Here is an 18,206-nt window from a genome sequence, read left to right on the forward strand (position 1 = left end):
TTATATTGTATATATATGAGATCTAAATATATATTTTTCATATATTTTATAATTTTTTTACCTAAAAATTTTATATTTTAATTTATATTAATATTATATTTAATATATATTAATATTCAATTAACACGACATCTACGACACGAAAAGACATGAAACGAAAGTACATGAACGAAGGTACACGAACGCTAAACATGTCGGTTTTGTATTTAGCCTTCGAGCACACGAAACACAAAAATATTCGACACTGACGAAACGAAACGAAACGAAACGAATTGCCGGGTCTAAATATGAGGCTATAATATTTACAGGAAAAAGCCTTCAAAAGAGGTCCCGGAGAAGGGGAGGGGACTGGTTTTAAACCTAGCTTTGGCTCAACTGCGTTGACAGCGAAATCCAATTTCAGTTAGGGGTTTAATTGGTTCTTAGCCACCTCCAGATGGAAAATGAGCAGGTACATCCCCCCAACCCAATCCAATCACTTCATTTCTATCTCTTGTTTTCTACAGTAGTTTCCTACTAATTTTTACCAATTTTGTTAATTACGATTGTATTATACTACTCACTATCTGCTTTCAGTTTAAGGTTTCATCAGCCTCTACTGCTTCAGTAATGCTAGCTGGGCTCTTGTGCATTTTTTCTTTACTCATACAATTCACTTAATTAATTTAAAATTAATTTCAACCTAGGCTCTAGCCCCCCCTCTCAAGCCTTATTCAAGTTTGAGCCATTAGACTGAAAATGCTGATGATTTATATGCAGCAGCAGCAGCAGTATGTGACTACTAATCACGATGACGGACATTCTTTACTTCTTAAGTTATCCGAAAATGATCCCCTATTTCACAAAAAGAAGGTTTACAAGTCCCCCTACATTCCTTCGTATTAAGTGTATATCCAGTTGCTCTTTCCTTATTATAATTCATTCTACAGAAACTACTTCAACTTCTGGGTATTAGTCCCGATGAATGCATACATCTCAAAGCCCCTTATACTGCTGTCGTGTTGAATTCCGTATTGGATCAATTGCTTCAAAAGGCAAGAATCATGACCTTTAATGAGGTATGTTTGTTTCTAACCTGACAGCCTTTTAGACTCTCAACATTTTTAATTTGTCGTTATAGTTGTTGCTGTAAATCGCTTCAAAATTTATTGGAGCTGGCTACTTGGAATACTAAAAGCTGATGCATGTTGCTACAGGTAGACCTTTACTTTGATGCAACTGATGTCATTCAATTGGTGAAGTTTAACAACCCCAGGAATGAGCTGGAAGCTCTACACTCAGTCCTGTTGCTTATTGATAATTCTATCTTGAGTGCTAAACACTTGCGGGTAGATGTACTGCAAGATTTACGCGAGATGATCCTTGACAAGATCAATGCGTTGGGGAATAAAATTAGACAGGATACTGTACTTGCACAAAATGTTAGCTGTGATAAGGAGACTTGTTTATTACAATGGGGTGAAGGTGCAGGTGTTCAAACAAAGCTGGACATTGCTTGTAAGTTTTTCATTGTGATAACATTGTTGTCTCACCAGTGAACTCGTCAAACTAATTTTACAGATAAATTATGTGTTAAGTTGGGAAAAGTTGCTAATTTTTTAATTTTTAATGTTTACTGCCATGACATTATTTGCTTTATAGATGTTGAAGGAGCTGGAAGGGGCGCAATAGCCAGAGAAAATCTAAAAGCAGGAGACATTGCTTTGGAGATCCCTGTTACTGTTATTATCTCGGAGGAGGCCGTGCATAAATCAGACATGGTACACTTTATCCTAGAAGAATCATGTAACCTAAAGCATCCAATCAATATGTCAAGTATCTTTATTCCAACAGTTTAATGACCATTCCTTGTTATAAATCCTTTTTCCTGGTTGCAGTTTCCTATATTGGAAAAATTCGAAGGCATTACCTCTGAAACAATGTTGTTATTATGGAGTATGAAGGAGAAGCACAACCGTGACTCAAATTTTAAATTCTACTTTGACGCACTTCCTGCTGTATTTAATACAGGTCGGTATTTTGTTGTCAATTTCCTTATACGTGCATCTTGTTATTATTTTTAATGATGTACTTTATTGTTATTTTATCGTCCTTCAAAATGCTTCAAAGCCATTCAAGGGAACTGTAACAAGATAAAGAATTGAACACATACTCTATAATACTCTGTATAGATGCTTCTGCCTACACGGCTACACCTTATCTGAAACATGTGCTATCTTTTTCCTTATTCTATTATGTTTTCGTTGGCATCAGGTGAAAAGATGGAAAGCCTGAAAATAAAGGAAATAATAGGGCTTTCTTGTATTAAGCAAAGTGTGATTCTACTCTAAATTGCAGGCTTGAGCTTTGGAGTTGATGCATTATTGGAGTTAGATGGAACCTTGTTACTAGAAGAAATAGTGCAAGCTAAAGAGGTAGTCAACTCTTTCAATCCCCTTTTTCTTGTCAAAATTTAAACAATACTTTAAGGTAGAAAATTAATGTTCCAGATCTAGGTATGTGTTATGTGTGGTTACTGTGTGCAAATTTTACATTTTAACAAGGGCTGAGTGGATCTGGAATCCTAGATAAAGTATCATTCTCCTCTCTTTATAAAACTAAGGTCAAAGCCTCAAAAAAATTGTGTGGCTTGAAGCGCTATGTATATAAAATAAGTGGATTCCCTTGGTCATAAACTGTACTTGGTTATTATTCTTAGTACTTTATAACAACTGTATTCTTGTGACATTCATGATCTTGAGGAGAGGATAAAAGAACGGATTACTATCTTTAGCCTAGATAATTTTGACTATCTTATCTTGAATCAAAGGATTACCAATTCGCTATCTTATATATTTGTGCATTTATATTTTCGCAGCACTTGCGCTCTCAATATGACGAGTTATTTCCTGCACTTTACCATGATCATCCTGATATATTTCCTCCAGACTTATACACATGGGAACACTTCTTATGGGCGTGTGAGCTGTGGTATTCTAACAGCATGAAAGTTGTGTTCCCTGATGAAAGATTTCAAACGTGCTTAGTTCCTGTTGCAGGCTTTCTCAATCATTCGGTTTGTCTCAATTTTGCTTCAGTTGTCGTAATTTTCAATCCCGTTTATAATTTGAAACTTCCTACCTAATAGTTAAGATAGTTACATCCTAGATGTTTTCAGAGGTATGAACAGTTAAATATTGGGTATTATGGGCTATATACTGACATTAGAGTCAGGACTTATGAATGAGCATAGTCTTGGCATCTTGCATGTGATTGACCAAATGAAACATTTTGCAGTAGATGATTTCTATTTGTGATGGAAGGGAAGCCATAAAGCAATCACTTGAATATTAAAATTTAACAAAAGGTTATATATATATACATATATATATAGATACAATGCCTAATTTAGTGCCTGTATTGAATGGTTACTACAATTGTGACCAACTTACATAGTCTGTTTATTTTTGAAATTTTTAATTTGGATCATCTTCTTAGTTACCCGGACTCTTCATCTTGCTTCGATTACCCGTGTCGGACACTCGACACTCGGACATGGATATAGACACTTGGACACTTATTTTAGGCAGAAAACATGTAAATTTTTCAGAATATTACCGAGTCCGACACTTGGATACGAACCCGTGTCTGACACCCATACCCGAGTCCGGGTAACATAGATCATCTTTGTTACTACTAATCATTCTGCCATAGACTGGATGAATCTAAATCTGATTAATGCACAATAATTCAATCGAACAAGGAATACTGAGAACAGATGCTTCTATTAAGTTAATAAGTAGCAAATATGACTCGATCTAGCAAATTGCAAGCGACTCTACTAGACCTCGCCTTCCAACGCTCGAGAGGTTGGAGCTCTCCCAAGTAAGTAATACTCAATACTAATGTCTGGATACCTAATTTCTCCCCCTTTGCTCCTATAACTCCAGCTCCTGTAGCTCTTTTCCTAAATTACCCTTACTCATATCTTGTTGGACAGTTTTGCCCTTCCTCCCTTTTCTAGCATAAGTCCACAACACAGGGGTCTGGTGTTGGTTTATTGCATTACCCCGGACCCAAACTTCAACCTTGTCCTCAAGGCGGAATGCAGGAAACCTCTGCTGCACCAAGTCAACATCCTCCCAGGTGGCTTCCCATTGCGGCATGTCTTTCCACTTAAGCAACACCTCTCTTCCTTGTTCTTTTCCTGGGCCCTGGCGCACACCTATGACCATTTCAGGTTCACCTTCCATAACCAAATCTGCAGTCAAGTGCGGAAGAATAGTTGATGTTGCTGGGACTGTACCAACACATTTCTTAAGTTGTGAGATGTGAAACACATTGTGTATTTTAGACGATGCTGGAAGCTCTAATTTGTATGCGACTTGTCCAATTCGTTGAATCACTAGAAATGGCCCATAATAGCGTGGAGCAAGTTTGTTGTGGCTTCGGTGAGCTAAGACCGCTGTCGATAAGGATATAGTTAAGAACACCAATTCCCCCGCTTAAAACTCCAGTTCCCTTCGTTTAGCATCTTCTTGAACCTTCATACGTTGCTGGGCTTTACTGAGGTGCCCTTTTAAATCATCTAATAGTGCATCACGCTCTATTAGTTGTTCCTCTAGTGATGCCACTGCTGTCTTCCCAGGTTCCCACTGCTGCCATACAAGGCTTGAAACGGAGAGTATTAAATAGATGTATGCACATCAGTATTATACCAGTATTCTGCCCAATGGAGCCAGTCTGCCCAGTTTTTTGGTTGCCCATTGATGAAACATCGAAGGTAGTTTTCCAATGTCTTATTGACCACTTCAGGTTGCCCGTCCGATTGCGGATGATAGGCAGTGCTGCAATGAAGCAACGAGCCCCGAACTCGGAATATCTCTCGCCAGAATAAACTCATGAAAATTCTATCTCGATCTGAGACTATGGTGGAAGGGTAGCCATGTAATCGAACAATTTCCTTTGTAAAAATCTCAGCTACAGATGGGGCGGTAAACGGATGTTTAAGACCAATAAAGTGCCCATATTTCGTTAATCTGTCCACGACAACTAACACTGTATACTATCGATCCCTTTGGATCTTGGCAAACCTTCAACGAAATCTAATGAAGTATCTTCCCACACACGACTCGTAATGGGGAGGGGTTGCAATAATCCAGCCGGTGTAAGCGAAGATGTTTTATGTTGGAAAATTTGGGGCAAACTTGACAGGCTTGTACATACTTCGCTATTGTAATGTGCATTCCAGTCCAGAACCACTCCTGGCCATTCTTTGATACGTTTTAAACTCGCCTGAATGGCCACCCGTGGGAGAGTCATGGTATTCTTTTAACAGGTAATCTACCAGCACTGATTTCTGAGGCACCACTATACGTCCCTTATATCGTAGCACCCCATGTTCGAGGGTATATCCTTGTGGAGGTGTCTGCCCTGCTTCAATACATTTTCGGAGCTGGTTGAGCTGCTTGTCAGCTTCAATGAGTTGCTATATTTTCTCCCATTCTAACCCACAAACCGAAACCAGTCCCCAACTCCGTCATGCCTACAAATTCCCGAGTAGGGCTGAGCATTCGGTCGGTTCGGTCCGGCCGGACCGAACCGAATAGACCGAAAAACCGAATAGTCATTTTTTCTTGGACTGAACCGGACCGAAGTTATATTATGGACCGGACCGAACCGAAATAATTTGGTTCGGTCCGGTTTTGGACCGAATAGACCGAAAAAATTTTCAAAAAGAAAATTGCATTAAAAATTAAATCATAAATTATAAAATTTAAAATATAATTAAAGTATTGTGCTATGTAGAGTTCTAATAGTTCATGAATATAATTAAAAATTAAAAATTATGATTATAATTTTTAAGATATATGTAAAATGTTTATAATATGAAAATATAGCATTTATCATTTGGTCTATTCGGTCTATTCGGTCCGGACCGAAATATTTGTTAAAAGAACCGAACCGAATTTTATTTCGGTCTATTCGGTCCGGACCGAATAGACCGAATTTCTGAAAAAAATAGGACCGAACCGAACCGAATTAGCACGGTTCGGTTCGGTTTTTCGGTTTCGGTTGGGTTTTGCTCAGCCCTATTCCCGAGGGAGAGCATCAGCGACTCTATTTACAACCCCGGGTTTATATCGAATATCAAAATTATACCCCATAAGCTTGCTTTCTCAACGTTGATACTCCGAACCTACCTCCCGTTGTTCCATTAAAAATTTCAAACTTTGCCGGTCGTTGCAAATCTCAAACTTCCGACTCAACAAAAAATGTCTCCATTTTTTAACCGCCAAAACAATTGCCATGAGTTTTTTTTCATAAATTGATCTCATTCGAGCTCTCGGACCAAGGACTTCACTAAAGAAGGCTATGGGATGTTTTTTTTGCATAAGGACAGCCCCCATGCCAAACCTCGAGGCATCAGCCTCAACAGTAAATGGGATCGAAAAGTTCGGTATTGATAACACCGGAGTCGACACCATTGCGGCTTTCAGATTTTCGAAGGCTTGTGTGGCAGCAGTACACCAACTGAAATTATCTTTCTTTAGTTGTTCTGTCAATGGCAAGGCAATATTGGCGTAACCCTGTATGAACTTCCGATATTATCTGGTAAGTCCCAAAAAACCCTTTAACTCCTTAAGGCTGCCCGGTACATGCCAACTCAACATAGCTTGGATTTTTTCATTATCTACCGCCACGCCTTCATGAGAGATAACATGCCCCAAATACGCGATTTTATCCTTCCCAAATTTACATTTCTTCCCATTCGCGTAAAAGGAGTTTTGCTGCAGAATTTCTAACACCAATTTCACATGCTCAAATTAAAATGGTCTTGCTCACTCGGGCTATAAATTAAAATGTTGTCAAAAAATACTAGCACGCACTTGCGAAGTAAAGGCTTGAATGTCTCATTCATTGTTCCTTGAAAAGTTGCAGGGGCATTGGTTAACCCGAATGACATCACCAAGAATTCGTAGAGTCCTTCATGGGAAATGCCGTTTTTGGTGTATCCTTTGCCTTCATTCTAATTTGGTGATACCCGGATTTGAGATCAATTTTGGAGTAAACCCGTGATCCATGGAGCTCGTCTAACAACTCGTCAATGATGGAAATAGGAAATTTATTCGGGATGGTGACCTTATTAAGTGCCCGGTAGTCAACACAAAATCTCCACGAGCCATTTTTCTTTGTAATCAACAACACCGGGCTTGAGAATGGACTGTTTGAGACCTGAATTATCCCTTCCAGTAGCATATTCTTGATTAAATGCTCAATTTCGTCCTCTTGTACCTGTGGGTAATGATAGGGACGCACGTTTACCGGGTCAACCCCTTCTTTCAGTACTATGCAGTGCTCCTGGGTTCGTTTAGGTGGAAGTCTACTTGGTATGTCGAACACTTGTTGGTATTTTTGTAACACAGGTTCCCCTGCTACCGGAAGAGTTCCATTATTGCACTCATTGTTGTCCAATCTGGAGATCATATTTAATTCCATAAGGAAGCCCCCCTTCTCTTTTTTTTACTGTCGAATCATGGCTTTCAGTGGAATCTCCGTTCTGCCTAACGAGGGATCGCCCTTTAATATTACCGTTTCGTTGCCTAATGGAAATTTCATCGTTTGTGTTTTCCAATTAGTTGACATGGTTCCCAATTTTTCCAACCACTGTATGCCTAGTATCACATCGGAATTGCCTAAGGATAATGGTAAGGAATTTTCCACTATAGTGATTCCCTGAAGTTGAAGTTGTAAAACTACTGAACAACACTCTCCCCTTCCTAGCACTGCCTCCCCAGTTCCCAAGGAAACCCCAAAAATTTTAGTTGGAGTTAAAGTGAGACCTAGAACTTCCACCGCATCGAGGGACACAAAATTATGTGTAGCCCCGGGATCAATCATAACTACCACCGGCTTACCATTGATCGTCCCTTAAGCTTCATTGTTTTCGGACTAGTAATTCCCATTACTGAATTCAAAGAGATTTAAAGACACACTTCGTCACTGTTGTGCTCTTTAGATTCTTGTGATTGTGGACTGTCCAGACTAAACTCACCATCTTCATCCTCTCCCTGTGAAAGCAGAACACTTAATTCCTTCCGACGACATTTATGACCAACAACCCATTTATCGTCACACCTGAAACATAACCCCTTCTCTCGTTTGTACTGCAATTCCTTCTCACTTAAACGCCTTATTTCTCCCATTGGTTTGGCTGGTGGTACTGAGCTGTGTGCCGTCGAGAAAATGGATTGAGAGTAGCTTGAAGGAGCTTTACTTGGTGAGGAATATGAACTGAAATTTTCCTTGGCCGTTGAAGATCCCTCTAAACTGAAACTCCTAGTTGACCCCAATACCCCTTTAATGTCCCCCTTTCTCACAGTGTTCAGGCGATTTTTATCCTTTATCATAATGGCCAATTCCATGGCCTGATCCACCGACATAGGGCCTTGCAGACGAACCTCCGCTCGGATATCTTCCCGTAAACCCATCAGAAAGTGGCCCAATGCTAAATCTTCCGGAATGTTTTCTAACGGTGCCAGGAGTTCAATGAATTTCATGCGATACTCTGCCACCGAACCCTCCTGAGCATGAGCTAACGGAATTGGCGCCTGAGGAGAGCTTTCACCTGCTCCCAACGTTCTACAGGCCTCCTCCTATGCTCCCATTGGAACCACAACAATGCCTGCCCCTCTAACGCCACCACTGTGGCTTCAACCTTCTCCTCCTCGGTCAGCCTATAAAAGTTAAAGTATCTTTCTGCCCTTAATATCCACCCATCTAGGTTATTACCATCAAATAACGGAAGATCTAACTTCTTATATCTCCAGTTTGTTCCCCCTCCTTCCCTTGTGTTCCACGCTCTGGTCCTCCACCAAAACTTTTACCTCCATTACTACCTTCCCCAAATAGTAAACCCTTTCCCATACGCCCATACATCTGACTTGCCTCAACTCCTGTTTCCGACCTGCCCACCATAGATAAACCACTACAGTTAGGATGTACCTCTGTGTGTTTCGCTGGAGCTTTGATATGAGACTTTAATTCTGAAAGAGTTGCACGGACCTCAGCTTGAAACTTTAATTGATCATCTTTCATCATATTAATCATCATTTGCTGATGTTCACGGGCTTGATTCACCCTCCCTTCCAAACGGTTGGTGGCTTCATCTAAGTGCAGTTCTTGTCGCTTGAAGGTCTCATCAAAACTGCGTATGAATCGATCCGACAACTGTTCCATAGCCGCCATGGCCCCTTTCACCGCCGCCGACACCTCTTCTGTAACCGTGCTACGGATAGAGGCATGAAGACAAGCTAATGTTTCTTCACTCTTTTCTGTTTGTTGAGTTGTTGGAGGATGCCCCATAGATCGTATGCTCTGATACCAAATTTTCTATAGACTGGATGAATCTAAATCTGATTAATGCACAATAATCCAGTCGAACAAGTAATACTGAGAACAGATGCTTGTATTAAGTTAATAAGTAGCAGATATGACTCGATCTAGCAAATTACAAGCGACTCTACTAGACCTCGCCTTCCAACGTTCGAGAGGTTGGAGCTCTCCCAAGTAGGTAATACTCGATACTAATGTCTGGATACCTAATTTCTCCCCCTTTGCTCACTATAACTCCACCTCCTGTAGCTCTTTTCCTAAATTACCCTTAGTCATATCTTGTTGGACAGTTTTGCCCTTCTTCCCTTTTATAGCATAAGTCCACAACACAGGGGTCTGGTGTTGGTTTATTGCACATTCAGACTTTTTCCCTTCTAGCTTGTGTCCGTTTTCACCCTGCTCATTCTCATTTTTGCTATTTCACAGATAAATCCGCACATAATGCAATATGGGAAAGTAGACTCCACTACAAACTCCTTAAAGTTCCCTCTTTCTAGACCATGCAATGCAGGGGAACAATGTTTTCTGAGTTACGGGAAACTCTCTTGTTCTCATCTGGTTACGTTTTATGGGTTTTCAACTCAAGCAGACAACCCCTATGATGTCATTCCAATTGGTACCTCTTCTGTCTTTTACCTTTCAGAATAGGACTTTTCATGCTCTTACTGATTATGTGTGCAATATCTTGTAAGTGATTTGCTTGTAGATACATGTGTATATGTTTAGTCTAGAACTAAGTTTTGCTTGACGTTGGTCACTGCTTGTTCTTTCTCATACCTTTTTCAATCATTATGGAGATTTAGATCTTCATGATGCTGATGATTCTGAAAATGGAAGCCAAATGTCTGATTGGACCATGCATATGGTGAGGGGTACTTGGCTCTCAAAGAATCATGAAATATTCAACTATGGATTGCCATCTCCTTTATTGGATCATTTGCGTAGAGCTCAGGGTTCTACTATGCAGCCAAATACCATTGTATGTTTCCTACCGTATACTATACCATTTCTAAATGTCTTCTACTGCTTTATTCTTTCCCCAATAATGCAAAATTTTATTAATTTTGTGCTTACGTGCAAATATCATTTCTAAATGTCTTCTACTGCTTTATTCATTCCCCAATAATGCAAAATTTTATTAATTTTGTTTTTACGTGCAAATATCTGTAGCTGATTCAGTAATCCTTTAAAATGATTTAGACGCAAGAAAACTTGGCAATTGAATTGGAAATACTCTTAGTTCTTTGCTCTACTTTCGAAGACATGATGCAAGCCATATGTGATACTGATGATGACGACAGGTTGATACAGCTTGTAATTTATTGTTTCCAGAAATGTCTAGTATCAGTTCTCTAATAGTAAATATTCCTCATTTTACAGGGAAAATGTTAGTTGGGATGTAAAATTAGCCTTAAAGTTCAAAAAGTCACAAAGAAAGATACTCTCCTCCATTGTAACTTCTTGTAAAGCTGGTTGCAAGTTGGTGGAAACTGAGTTGTCCAAATGTATAACTTAAGGCAGCTGACATGGAAATTAGATAACTAATGTTATATGATATATTGGAGCAAATAATTTTTTGTAACCATTTCCCTGCCTTGTATGATTTCTTTTGTTCTTATGGTTGATCACAAAAATGTAAATATTTGCGGATACATGTGTATCCTTCATTGATGCTTATATACTTGATCTGTTCATGCCAGGTTTACAAATGGTATAGACTTTAATCTCTCCGATGATATCATTTAAGTTCGAAGCACTATCTATTTTAGTTATCAATAAAAGTTTTTGATTAATTTCATCAAAAATTTATTTGAAACAATATAACCAAAGTAGAAATGATATTCACCTAGCATAAGATGTTAACTGCACACATATATTTGTTTAATTCTTTTGAACTGTTCTAAGCTGTGAAAATTTCTCTCTTCCTTGGCTAGCAGTTAATGCATGCTGGTGAAGTAGTTTGTTTGAAATCAATATATAAATAATTTCTAGAAGATTATAGATACTCTCTTGTTTCAGATCTGAAAACAGGCACCGAGTGTAGTCTGTAGATTTCTACATTTCATTTACGATAAACAAATCTTCTCCTGAAATTACAGAACTTCACTGGTTAAAGTTCTGCTCTTCCCTGATTTTGTTATATGATCAGAGCTTGATTTCAATTCATAAGATAGTGAAATATAATACGGAATTTTTAGCGTGTTCTTTAATTTGGAAAGTTTTATTTCTACATTTTCATCAACAATCATAAGATTAACTGTAGTTCTTGACACCAATGATCCGCATGTTCTCAAGTTCGTCTGATCATCGAGGATAGTTCTTGTCAAGTACAGCTCTTTCCTACCAGAATTACGACCATTCGAGCAGATCTGCGTTTAGTGCACTTTCTGCAGTGTTTCTGTCTGTCCTTGCACTCCTAAAACACCTTGCCCAATTATAACATACACACAATATAAACTAGGAAAATGTGGTGCAAAAACAACATGCGCTTCCCTCTTTGTTCGTCTACACAACAAATTATCATCACCCTCACCCGTGACAATACAGACTATTTCCTCGGTCAGAGACAAGAGACAAAAGCAACCTAGAATTAACACAAATAGCCCAGGACATACCCTCATGGGATCAAATTCTTATGAATACATTATCAAATATTAGTCATGTTTACTAAATGTGTTGAAATTTTTCTTCAAGAAGTATATTAATGATATTTTGCCGATCATTTATCTCTAATTCCTGATAATTCAGCAACAAACATGATCTAGCAACAAACGTGATCCAACAAAAATCACCAAAGATTATCAGATCCTTATTGCACTGCAAGAGTGTGAGTATTGCAATATTTTAGGATATAATAAGTGCTTGCACTTCATGACTATCCTAAATGGCATAGGCCACTAGGCTACATTACATAGTCCACCCAGACCAATGTCTAGGAATGCAATTGGAAAAAGAAATGACCATAAACATCAAAGGTTGCACCTGAACATGCATTTACACCTTGAGCAAGCTAATCAGAATGGAGACTCAAAAGCAGCCATTAATTTGTCTAATAGACGATATCAGCAGCTGATTAAGTCAAAAAATACCTTGTACTTTTATACTTAAAAAACAAACTGTTCAACTCTAGCCGATAAGAAACAATTTAATAGTCCCATCAATACATGGATTATAGACTCAGGTGCCGCTCATCAATACTCTCACCCACTACTTCTTGTCGATTCCTGAAGTCTAAAACCCTAAAATATGATCTACATTTATGTCATGGTATCACATATTGGTAATATCATTTTGATTCCTGATTTGACACTAAAACAAGTGCTATATGTTCCAAAATTTCAATGCAATCTGATAATATATTGGTATTAGTTCACCGTATACAATCTCCACGAGCTATCTTAACTTTATTATCTTTGACATTACTCCACGAGTTTTGACTTTTGATTGGAAAAAGAAAAGCAATACTCCTACAAAAGATAGTTAAGGAAAAAAAGAAGGGAAATGGAAGATTTACATTTCTAAAGCAACAAGTATTAAATTGGAATAATACCAGAAGAGTTCCACTGCAGAACCATGAGCAATCGTAACAAAAATATACATAATTTACTCCGGTATCGAAAATGAATATGCAATAAGCTTCACACATTTCCACAACTGTACTCTTTATCACACAACAAAAAAGTGGGATTTTTACTAGCATCTGAATTTAAACTTGTACCGAAAACTGAGATTTCTATCTGTCCACGCACACCAAAAACACCTTCCCTATATATAACATACTCACAAGATGAACTAGGCAAATGTGGTGCAAAAACAACATGCATTTCCCTCTTCGTTCTTCTACACAATGTATTATCATCACCCTCACCCGCGACATTACCAACTACTTCCTCATTCATAGACAAAAACAACCTTGAGTTAACACAATTAGCCCACGATATCCCCAAAGCAGGACAAACCCTCCGTCCCGAACTATACAAACTGTCATAATTCCCAATCCTCAATCCATTCAAATCCCCCGATCGCATGACATCGACCACCTGATTCGTCACCAAAACAGCAACCCCATATTTCTTCGCCACAAATTTCAAAGTGGACGAAATCTTGAAAAACAAATTTGCCCTCCTCTTAAGATCAAATGGGTTATTATCAAATTCAGACCTAAACAACGCCGCTATTGAATCAATGACAAGTACCTTAATCGGCATCGTTTTACGAGACTCCTTCGCCAATGCAGAATCTAGCTTAAACACAACATCAAACAGGTGATCTGCAGAATCTAATTCCTGAACAAGAACATTATTACGCACACATTGAACAGAATCAAATAGTTGAGGGTACGATAAGTAAAAGGCTTTCGATAATTGCTCAAAACGACGAAAAGGATAAGGGGGTTCAGAATGGAGATACAAAGAGGATGATGCAAGGCCACCGAGTGAAAGTGGAAGCTGAGCAGAGAGGAGGAGTTGGAGGGCTATTTGGGTCTTTCCGGACCCACTTTCGCCGGAAAGTTCGGTGATGGACCCACATGGCACGCCGCCGGCGAGATATTGATCAAGAACTGGACAACCCAAATTTTATATCAGATTTTCTGAATTTAGATAATATTTAAAATTTATATTAACTTGCGAAAATGATAAATATTAAAAACACATTTGAAAAAAATCTGGAAAAATGTTCAATAGAGCTTTTAGAACACGTAGAAAAACATAAAAATATAAGTTATTTGGAATACATTATGTCAAATGGAGATTTGCAAAAGATTTTGAAAATTAAAAAAAGACAGTATTAACTAAAAATGTTATTACTCCACCAGAATATATATCCGTCATGAATTATATAACATTTTGCAAACTTTGATTTAGTAAGAGTGAATGATGGATTGATTGTGCATTTAAATCCTTTGAGAATTTTGTGCAATTATTTGGTTATTGATTGGTAAAGAAAGTAACTGATGAATAATAACTTCTTTTGTAATTTCAATCAGAGGAACTGATCACGCAATGAAAATAATTTACAGTGCGCTACAATGAATTGGGTCATAATATAACCCGCTTAGAAGCCCAGAGGTGTTTAATAAAAAGATGATTGCTTGTTTAGGCCCAATCAGTGAAGTTCCTTTTAGTAGCCCATCAACCTAGCAAATGGCTGACGTATACTAATCAATCAGAGAGTAAATAAAAAAGAAAAAAGAGGCAAACAATATAATAGGACTGAAAGCTTTTAAATTGCGTTGATTAAACTCATAAAGTGTTAAAACTTAGAAATGTATATTTCTAGTACAGAATGATTATTGTTTTATTAGGAAGGCTAAAATAGTAGCGAGCCCATAATTAAGTTGGTGAATGGGAATGAGAATACACCTGTAACTGTAATTTATACTTTCTCTATTTGAACATTGAAGCATGAAATTGTCGATTCTAATGTGAAACTGATCCTTAGACCAATTGCAGTTTGTAATGAAGATCTTGTGATTACTGTAAGCTTTGTATATTTTTTAGGTAAAGATTCAGTTGGTAGTTGTTAATGGAATGTTGGACGACTGGTAAACAAGATGAAAAGCAGTGGAGTTGGGGTATTTTCCTCCCAGGAGTTCAGCTCAAGTTGCTGGACTACACCTGGAGATAGAGTTTGCCTTGTTGCAGCTTGTCAACTGCAGTAGTTTGATTTCGCTACTTGGGATGCTGTATAACTACTTGTTCTCTCTGTTTCTAAAACATTCTAATTATTGTAATGCTCTACTCCTTTTTATAATATTCCAATTCTACAAACATTTCACAATCACAAAACTGAAAACAAGCTTGCTTCTTGGTTTCACATATCTAGATTATACTACCACATAAGCAATTTAACGTAGCCATGTGTACTAGGGCGCAAAAAAACCTCCAGATAATTATTTTCAGAATCTCTATGAGTGTCATAGTTATTTTCTCCCAAAATTATGCTTATTGTACATGGTACCTCGATGAACTGGTTCTCATCCTTGAGCGCAAGAAAAACTCCAGACAATTTATCATACCAATCTTCTACGAGGTTGAAATCCGAGATATAAAACACCAGCTCGGGAATTATGGTCCGGCCCTCGAAAAGCATAGGGCGAAGTATAGCCACAAGATAGACAAGTGGAGAGAAGCTTTGGTAGAAGCTGGTAGTATTTTGGGAGACCATGTAAAGAGGTAACTTTTCTTACTTCTTTCGCAATGCTATTATGTTTAATGCTAAATAATACTGTGTTCTATATTAATAGCTTTCTTATACAAGTGATCTAAATGTCTAATATGTTCTATTATACATAATATTTACTTCAAGTTTTAATTCCCTGTTTCTTCTTCATTTACAAATCATATACACACTTCTCAACATATCAGGATTTCACTTCCAGGTTACAGAGCACTTTTATCCAAAACACTGTCATCCAATGTCAAAAAGTTCAGGTTTACCAAGCAGTTCTTCATCGTCCTTCTCTCGACAGGGGTCATTTAATGACGAGGTGATTCTTTACACAACTAGTGTTAAAAATGGCCTAGGCGCAAATGGGCTGGTAAAGACTATTCTGATGAGTGGAAATGTTGTATTTGAATGGGCTGGTAAAGACTATTCTGATGAGTGGAAATGTTGTATATGAAGAGAGAAACTGTTCAAAAGAGCCAAAGTATCTGACAGAGCTGCAAGAGCTGGTGGGTAATGACAAGATGAGGCTTCCCATGGTGATTGTGAATGGGAAGGACTTGTGCGGAGAAGAAGAAGTTGAAGGTTTAGAGGATTTTCAAGACATAGTGAAGCTCAAGTCAACTCTGAATATATTGTATGCTGGACAAAGGCAACTAGAGAGTATAAATGATTATATGAGAACTACTAGTTCAATTTTAGGTTGGGACAAGAGGTCGCATATTGTACTGGACAACGGGAACACGTGCTCTCACATAAAAGAATAAAAAATTAGCCATTTTTTATTAAAATTTTAAGGTATAAATATGTATATTTTATAAAATGTCCCCACCAGAAAAATGTTAAGTGCCCCCGTAATGTTAGCAAATCTTTCATAATTTGAGTCATATTTAATTTAATTTATAATTATATGATCATAAATTGGAGATTAAATAGATGAAATACTAATTTTAGCACTTCAATATTAAAAAAATTGAAATTTCAATGAAAATGATAAAAAAAGTTGAATTTCGACACGTAATATAGTCACTTAAGTACATGATGCCCCCACTGTAAATATTCACTCCTTCTGCTATTCCCTAATATTATGTAAAGTTGTTGGAATATTGATGGAGTGTTTGGGACTAGAGACATCTAAACAAGATAAAAAGCAAAGGAGCCAAAGAGATCAGCCAAGTTCCTTTCTAGCAGCTTGTTTTCTGATGCTGCAGATGCAGTGCTACTTGAGCAAGCTCGAATACTGTATAACAACTTATTATCTATGATTTAAAATTCTTGGTTTTCTTTAAAGGCTGACAATTCAATTTTAAATGTTCTATGTAAAATTATCCTCTCTAAGCTTGTTCCAAATTTTAATGAGATTTATTTCTGAGGGAAGTTGGCTTTCCTGTCACTGTTTGACCGACTTAACAGCATCAATGATATTTTGTAAGAATTCTTATCAACCTTACTTAGAATTTTTTTATTATTGATCATACCATTAAGATATATAAGCCGAGAATGTGCATTTGTATAACCTTGTGTGCAGAGCCCTAGAATACTTGACTTGCCATGGTTGATTGACTTCGTGGAAGCTACATCCAACATTCCAACCTAGCCTTGTATTTATTTTTATCATGTATTAATAATTTCTTTGACCAATTCACTCCATTCTTTAGGTTTGTTGACATATTTTTAACCAATTATTGGTATATATATCAGAACATCTTTTGTAATAAAGCACTTGTTTTGAACTTGAAGTATTCCATCTGCATTTTGACTACTTAATTTTTTTCTCCAGTCTAACTATCTGATTCAGAAAAGCTAATTCTCCATGGCTAAAGAAGACTCATTTTGTCATGTCCTTCTTAAGCTTCAAAGGGGAAACTCGCAACAACTTTACATGCTTCTTGTACGAGGCTTTGAAAGCCCGAGGATTTGTAGCTTTCATGGACAAAAATGACATAAATATTGGAGATGAAGTAGATTTGACAATTAGAGAGGGGATCCGAAATTCTATGAGCGCCATAGTTGTATTCTCCCAGAATTATGCGTATTCTGTTGGACAAACTTAGTATTTTAGACTAAGTTGTGAATCATTTTGAGACTCTATATGAGTGAGACACATTATGTGTTAGTGATGTGTATTTATTGGAACGTATTCTCCTCTTCGAGGGGATTCCGATGCATATTAACACGCTCAAAATGAGTAAAAGGTGAATGATAACTGATGTTCCAAAGTTTTACCTTTTAATATGAAAAAGTGGTTTTGTACCACATCGAGAGTAGCACAAACCTATTCCTCAGTTTTTCTTATAAATACCATGTACCACATCGAAAAGAAAAACAAGTCCTTTCAAGCCTCTCTTTATAAATAGAGTCTTAGGGCACCAGTTTTATTAAGTCGAGAAAATAAGAGTCGTCTCTTTCATTCTCGGTCTCTCTAGTCTTAAATTTTTCCAATATTCCGGTGATAGTTCTCGGGCTCAGTTCAAGTTCGCTGAGAGTATATTCGATCTATCGATTATACTAGTATCTCGTTTTATCCTGGGAAGCAGGTCGCTAAACAAGGATGGTGCGGGGCGAAACTGCTTTAAGGAGACAGTTTTCTGGACTCGAGATTAAATCCAATCTCTGTTTGTTTTCTCAAACTCTTCTCTTAATTTAATTGTTAATTCTTATAT

General features: G+C 37.6%; 2 protein-coding genes across 6 annotated transcripts; one reads left to right on the plus strand and one right to left on the minus strand.

Moving 5' to 3' along the window:
- The first annotated feature begins 299 nt into the window (after nt 1–299).
- Nucleotides 300–11,103, plus strand: LOC141713225 (ribulose-1,5 bisphosphate carboxylase/oxygenase large subunit N-methyltransferase, chloroplastic-like). 5 transcript variants are annotated; one of them, XM_074516537.1, is made up of 12 exons: nt 300–451; nt 760–852; nt 930–1,058; nt 1,197–1,497; nt 1,642–1,760; nt 1,878–2,010; nt 2,338–2,414; nt 2,858–3,055; nt 9,802–9,991; nt 10,173–10,354; nt 10,576–10,676; nt 10,756–11,103. In XM_074516537.1, the coding sequence occupies exons 1-12, from the start codon at nt 437–439 to the stop codon at nt 10,889–10,891; spliced, it is 1,674 nt and encodes a 557-aa protein (XP_074372638.1). In that variant the 5' UTR covers nt 300–436; the 3' UTR covers nt 10,892–11,103. The 5 variants fall into 5 exon arrangements, with proteins under 5 accessions (XP_074372638.1, XP_074372640.1, XP_074372641.1 ...); XM_074516539.1 differs by having other exon boundaries at nt 306–451; nt 763–852; XM_074516540.1 differs by lacking the exon at nt 10,756–11,103 and having other exon boundaries at nt 322–451; nt 687–852; nt 10,546–10,677.
- Nucleotides 11,104–12,954: 1,851 nt separating this feature from the next.
- Nucleotides 12,955–13,952, minus strand: LOC141714924 (DNA repair protein XRCC3 homolog; the record flags this gene model as incomplete). Its single annotated transcript, XM_074518419.1, has 1 exon — nt 12,955–13,952. A coding segment is annotated over one exon (939 nt), but the record flags the coding sequence as incomplete, so codon positions are not given.
- Between the last annotated feature and the right edge of the window lie 4,254 nt (nt 13,953–18,206).

The sequence above is a fragment of the Apium graveolens genome, chromosome 3 (assembly GCF_009905375.1).
Source record: "Apium graveolens cultivar Ventura chromosome 3, ASM990537v1, whole genome shotgun sequence".
Taxonomy (NCBI): Eukaryota; Viridiplantae; Streptophyta; class Magnoliopsida; order Apiales; family Apiaceae; genus Apium; species Apium graveolens.

Coding starts and splice junctions, on each gene's coding strand:
- LOC141713225 (XM_074516536.1), top strand. CDS start 739: ATGCTGATGATTTATATGCAGCAGCAGCAGCAGTATGTGACTACTAAT. Junction 1,059..1,196: donor GAATCATGACCTTTAATGAG/GTATGTTTGTTT, acceptor ATGTTGCTACAG/GTAGACCTTTACTTTGATGC. Junction 9,992..10,172: donor CTATGATGTCATTCCAATTG/GTACCTCTTCTG, acceptor ATCATTATGGAG/ATTTAGATCTTCATGATGCT.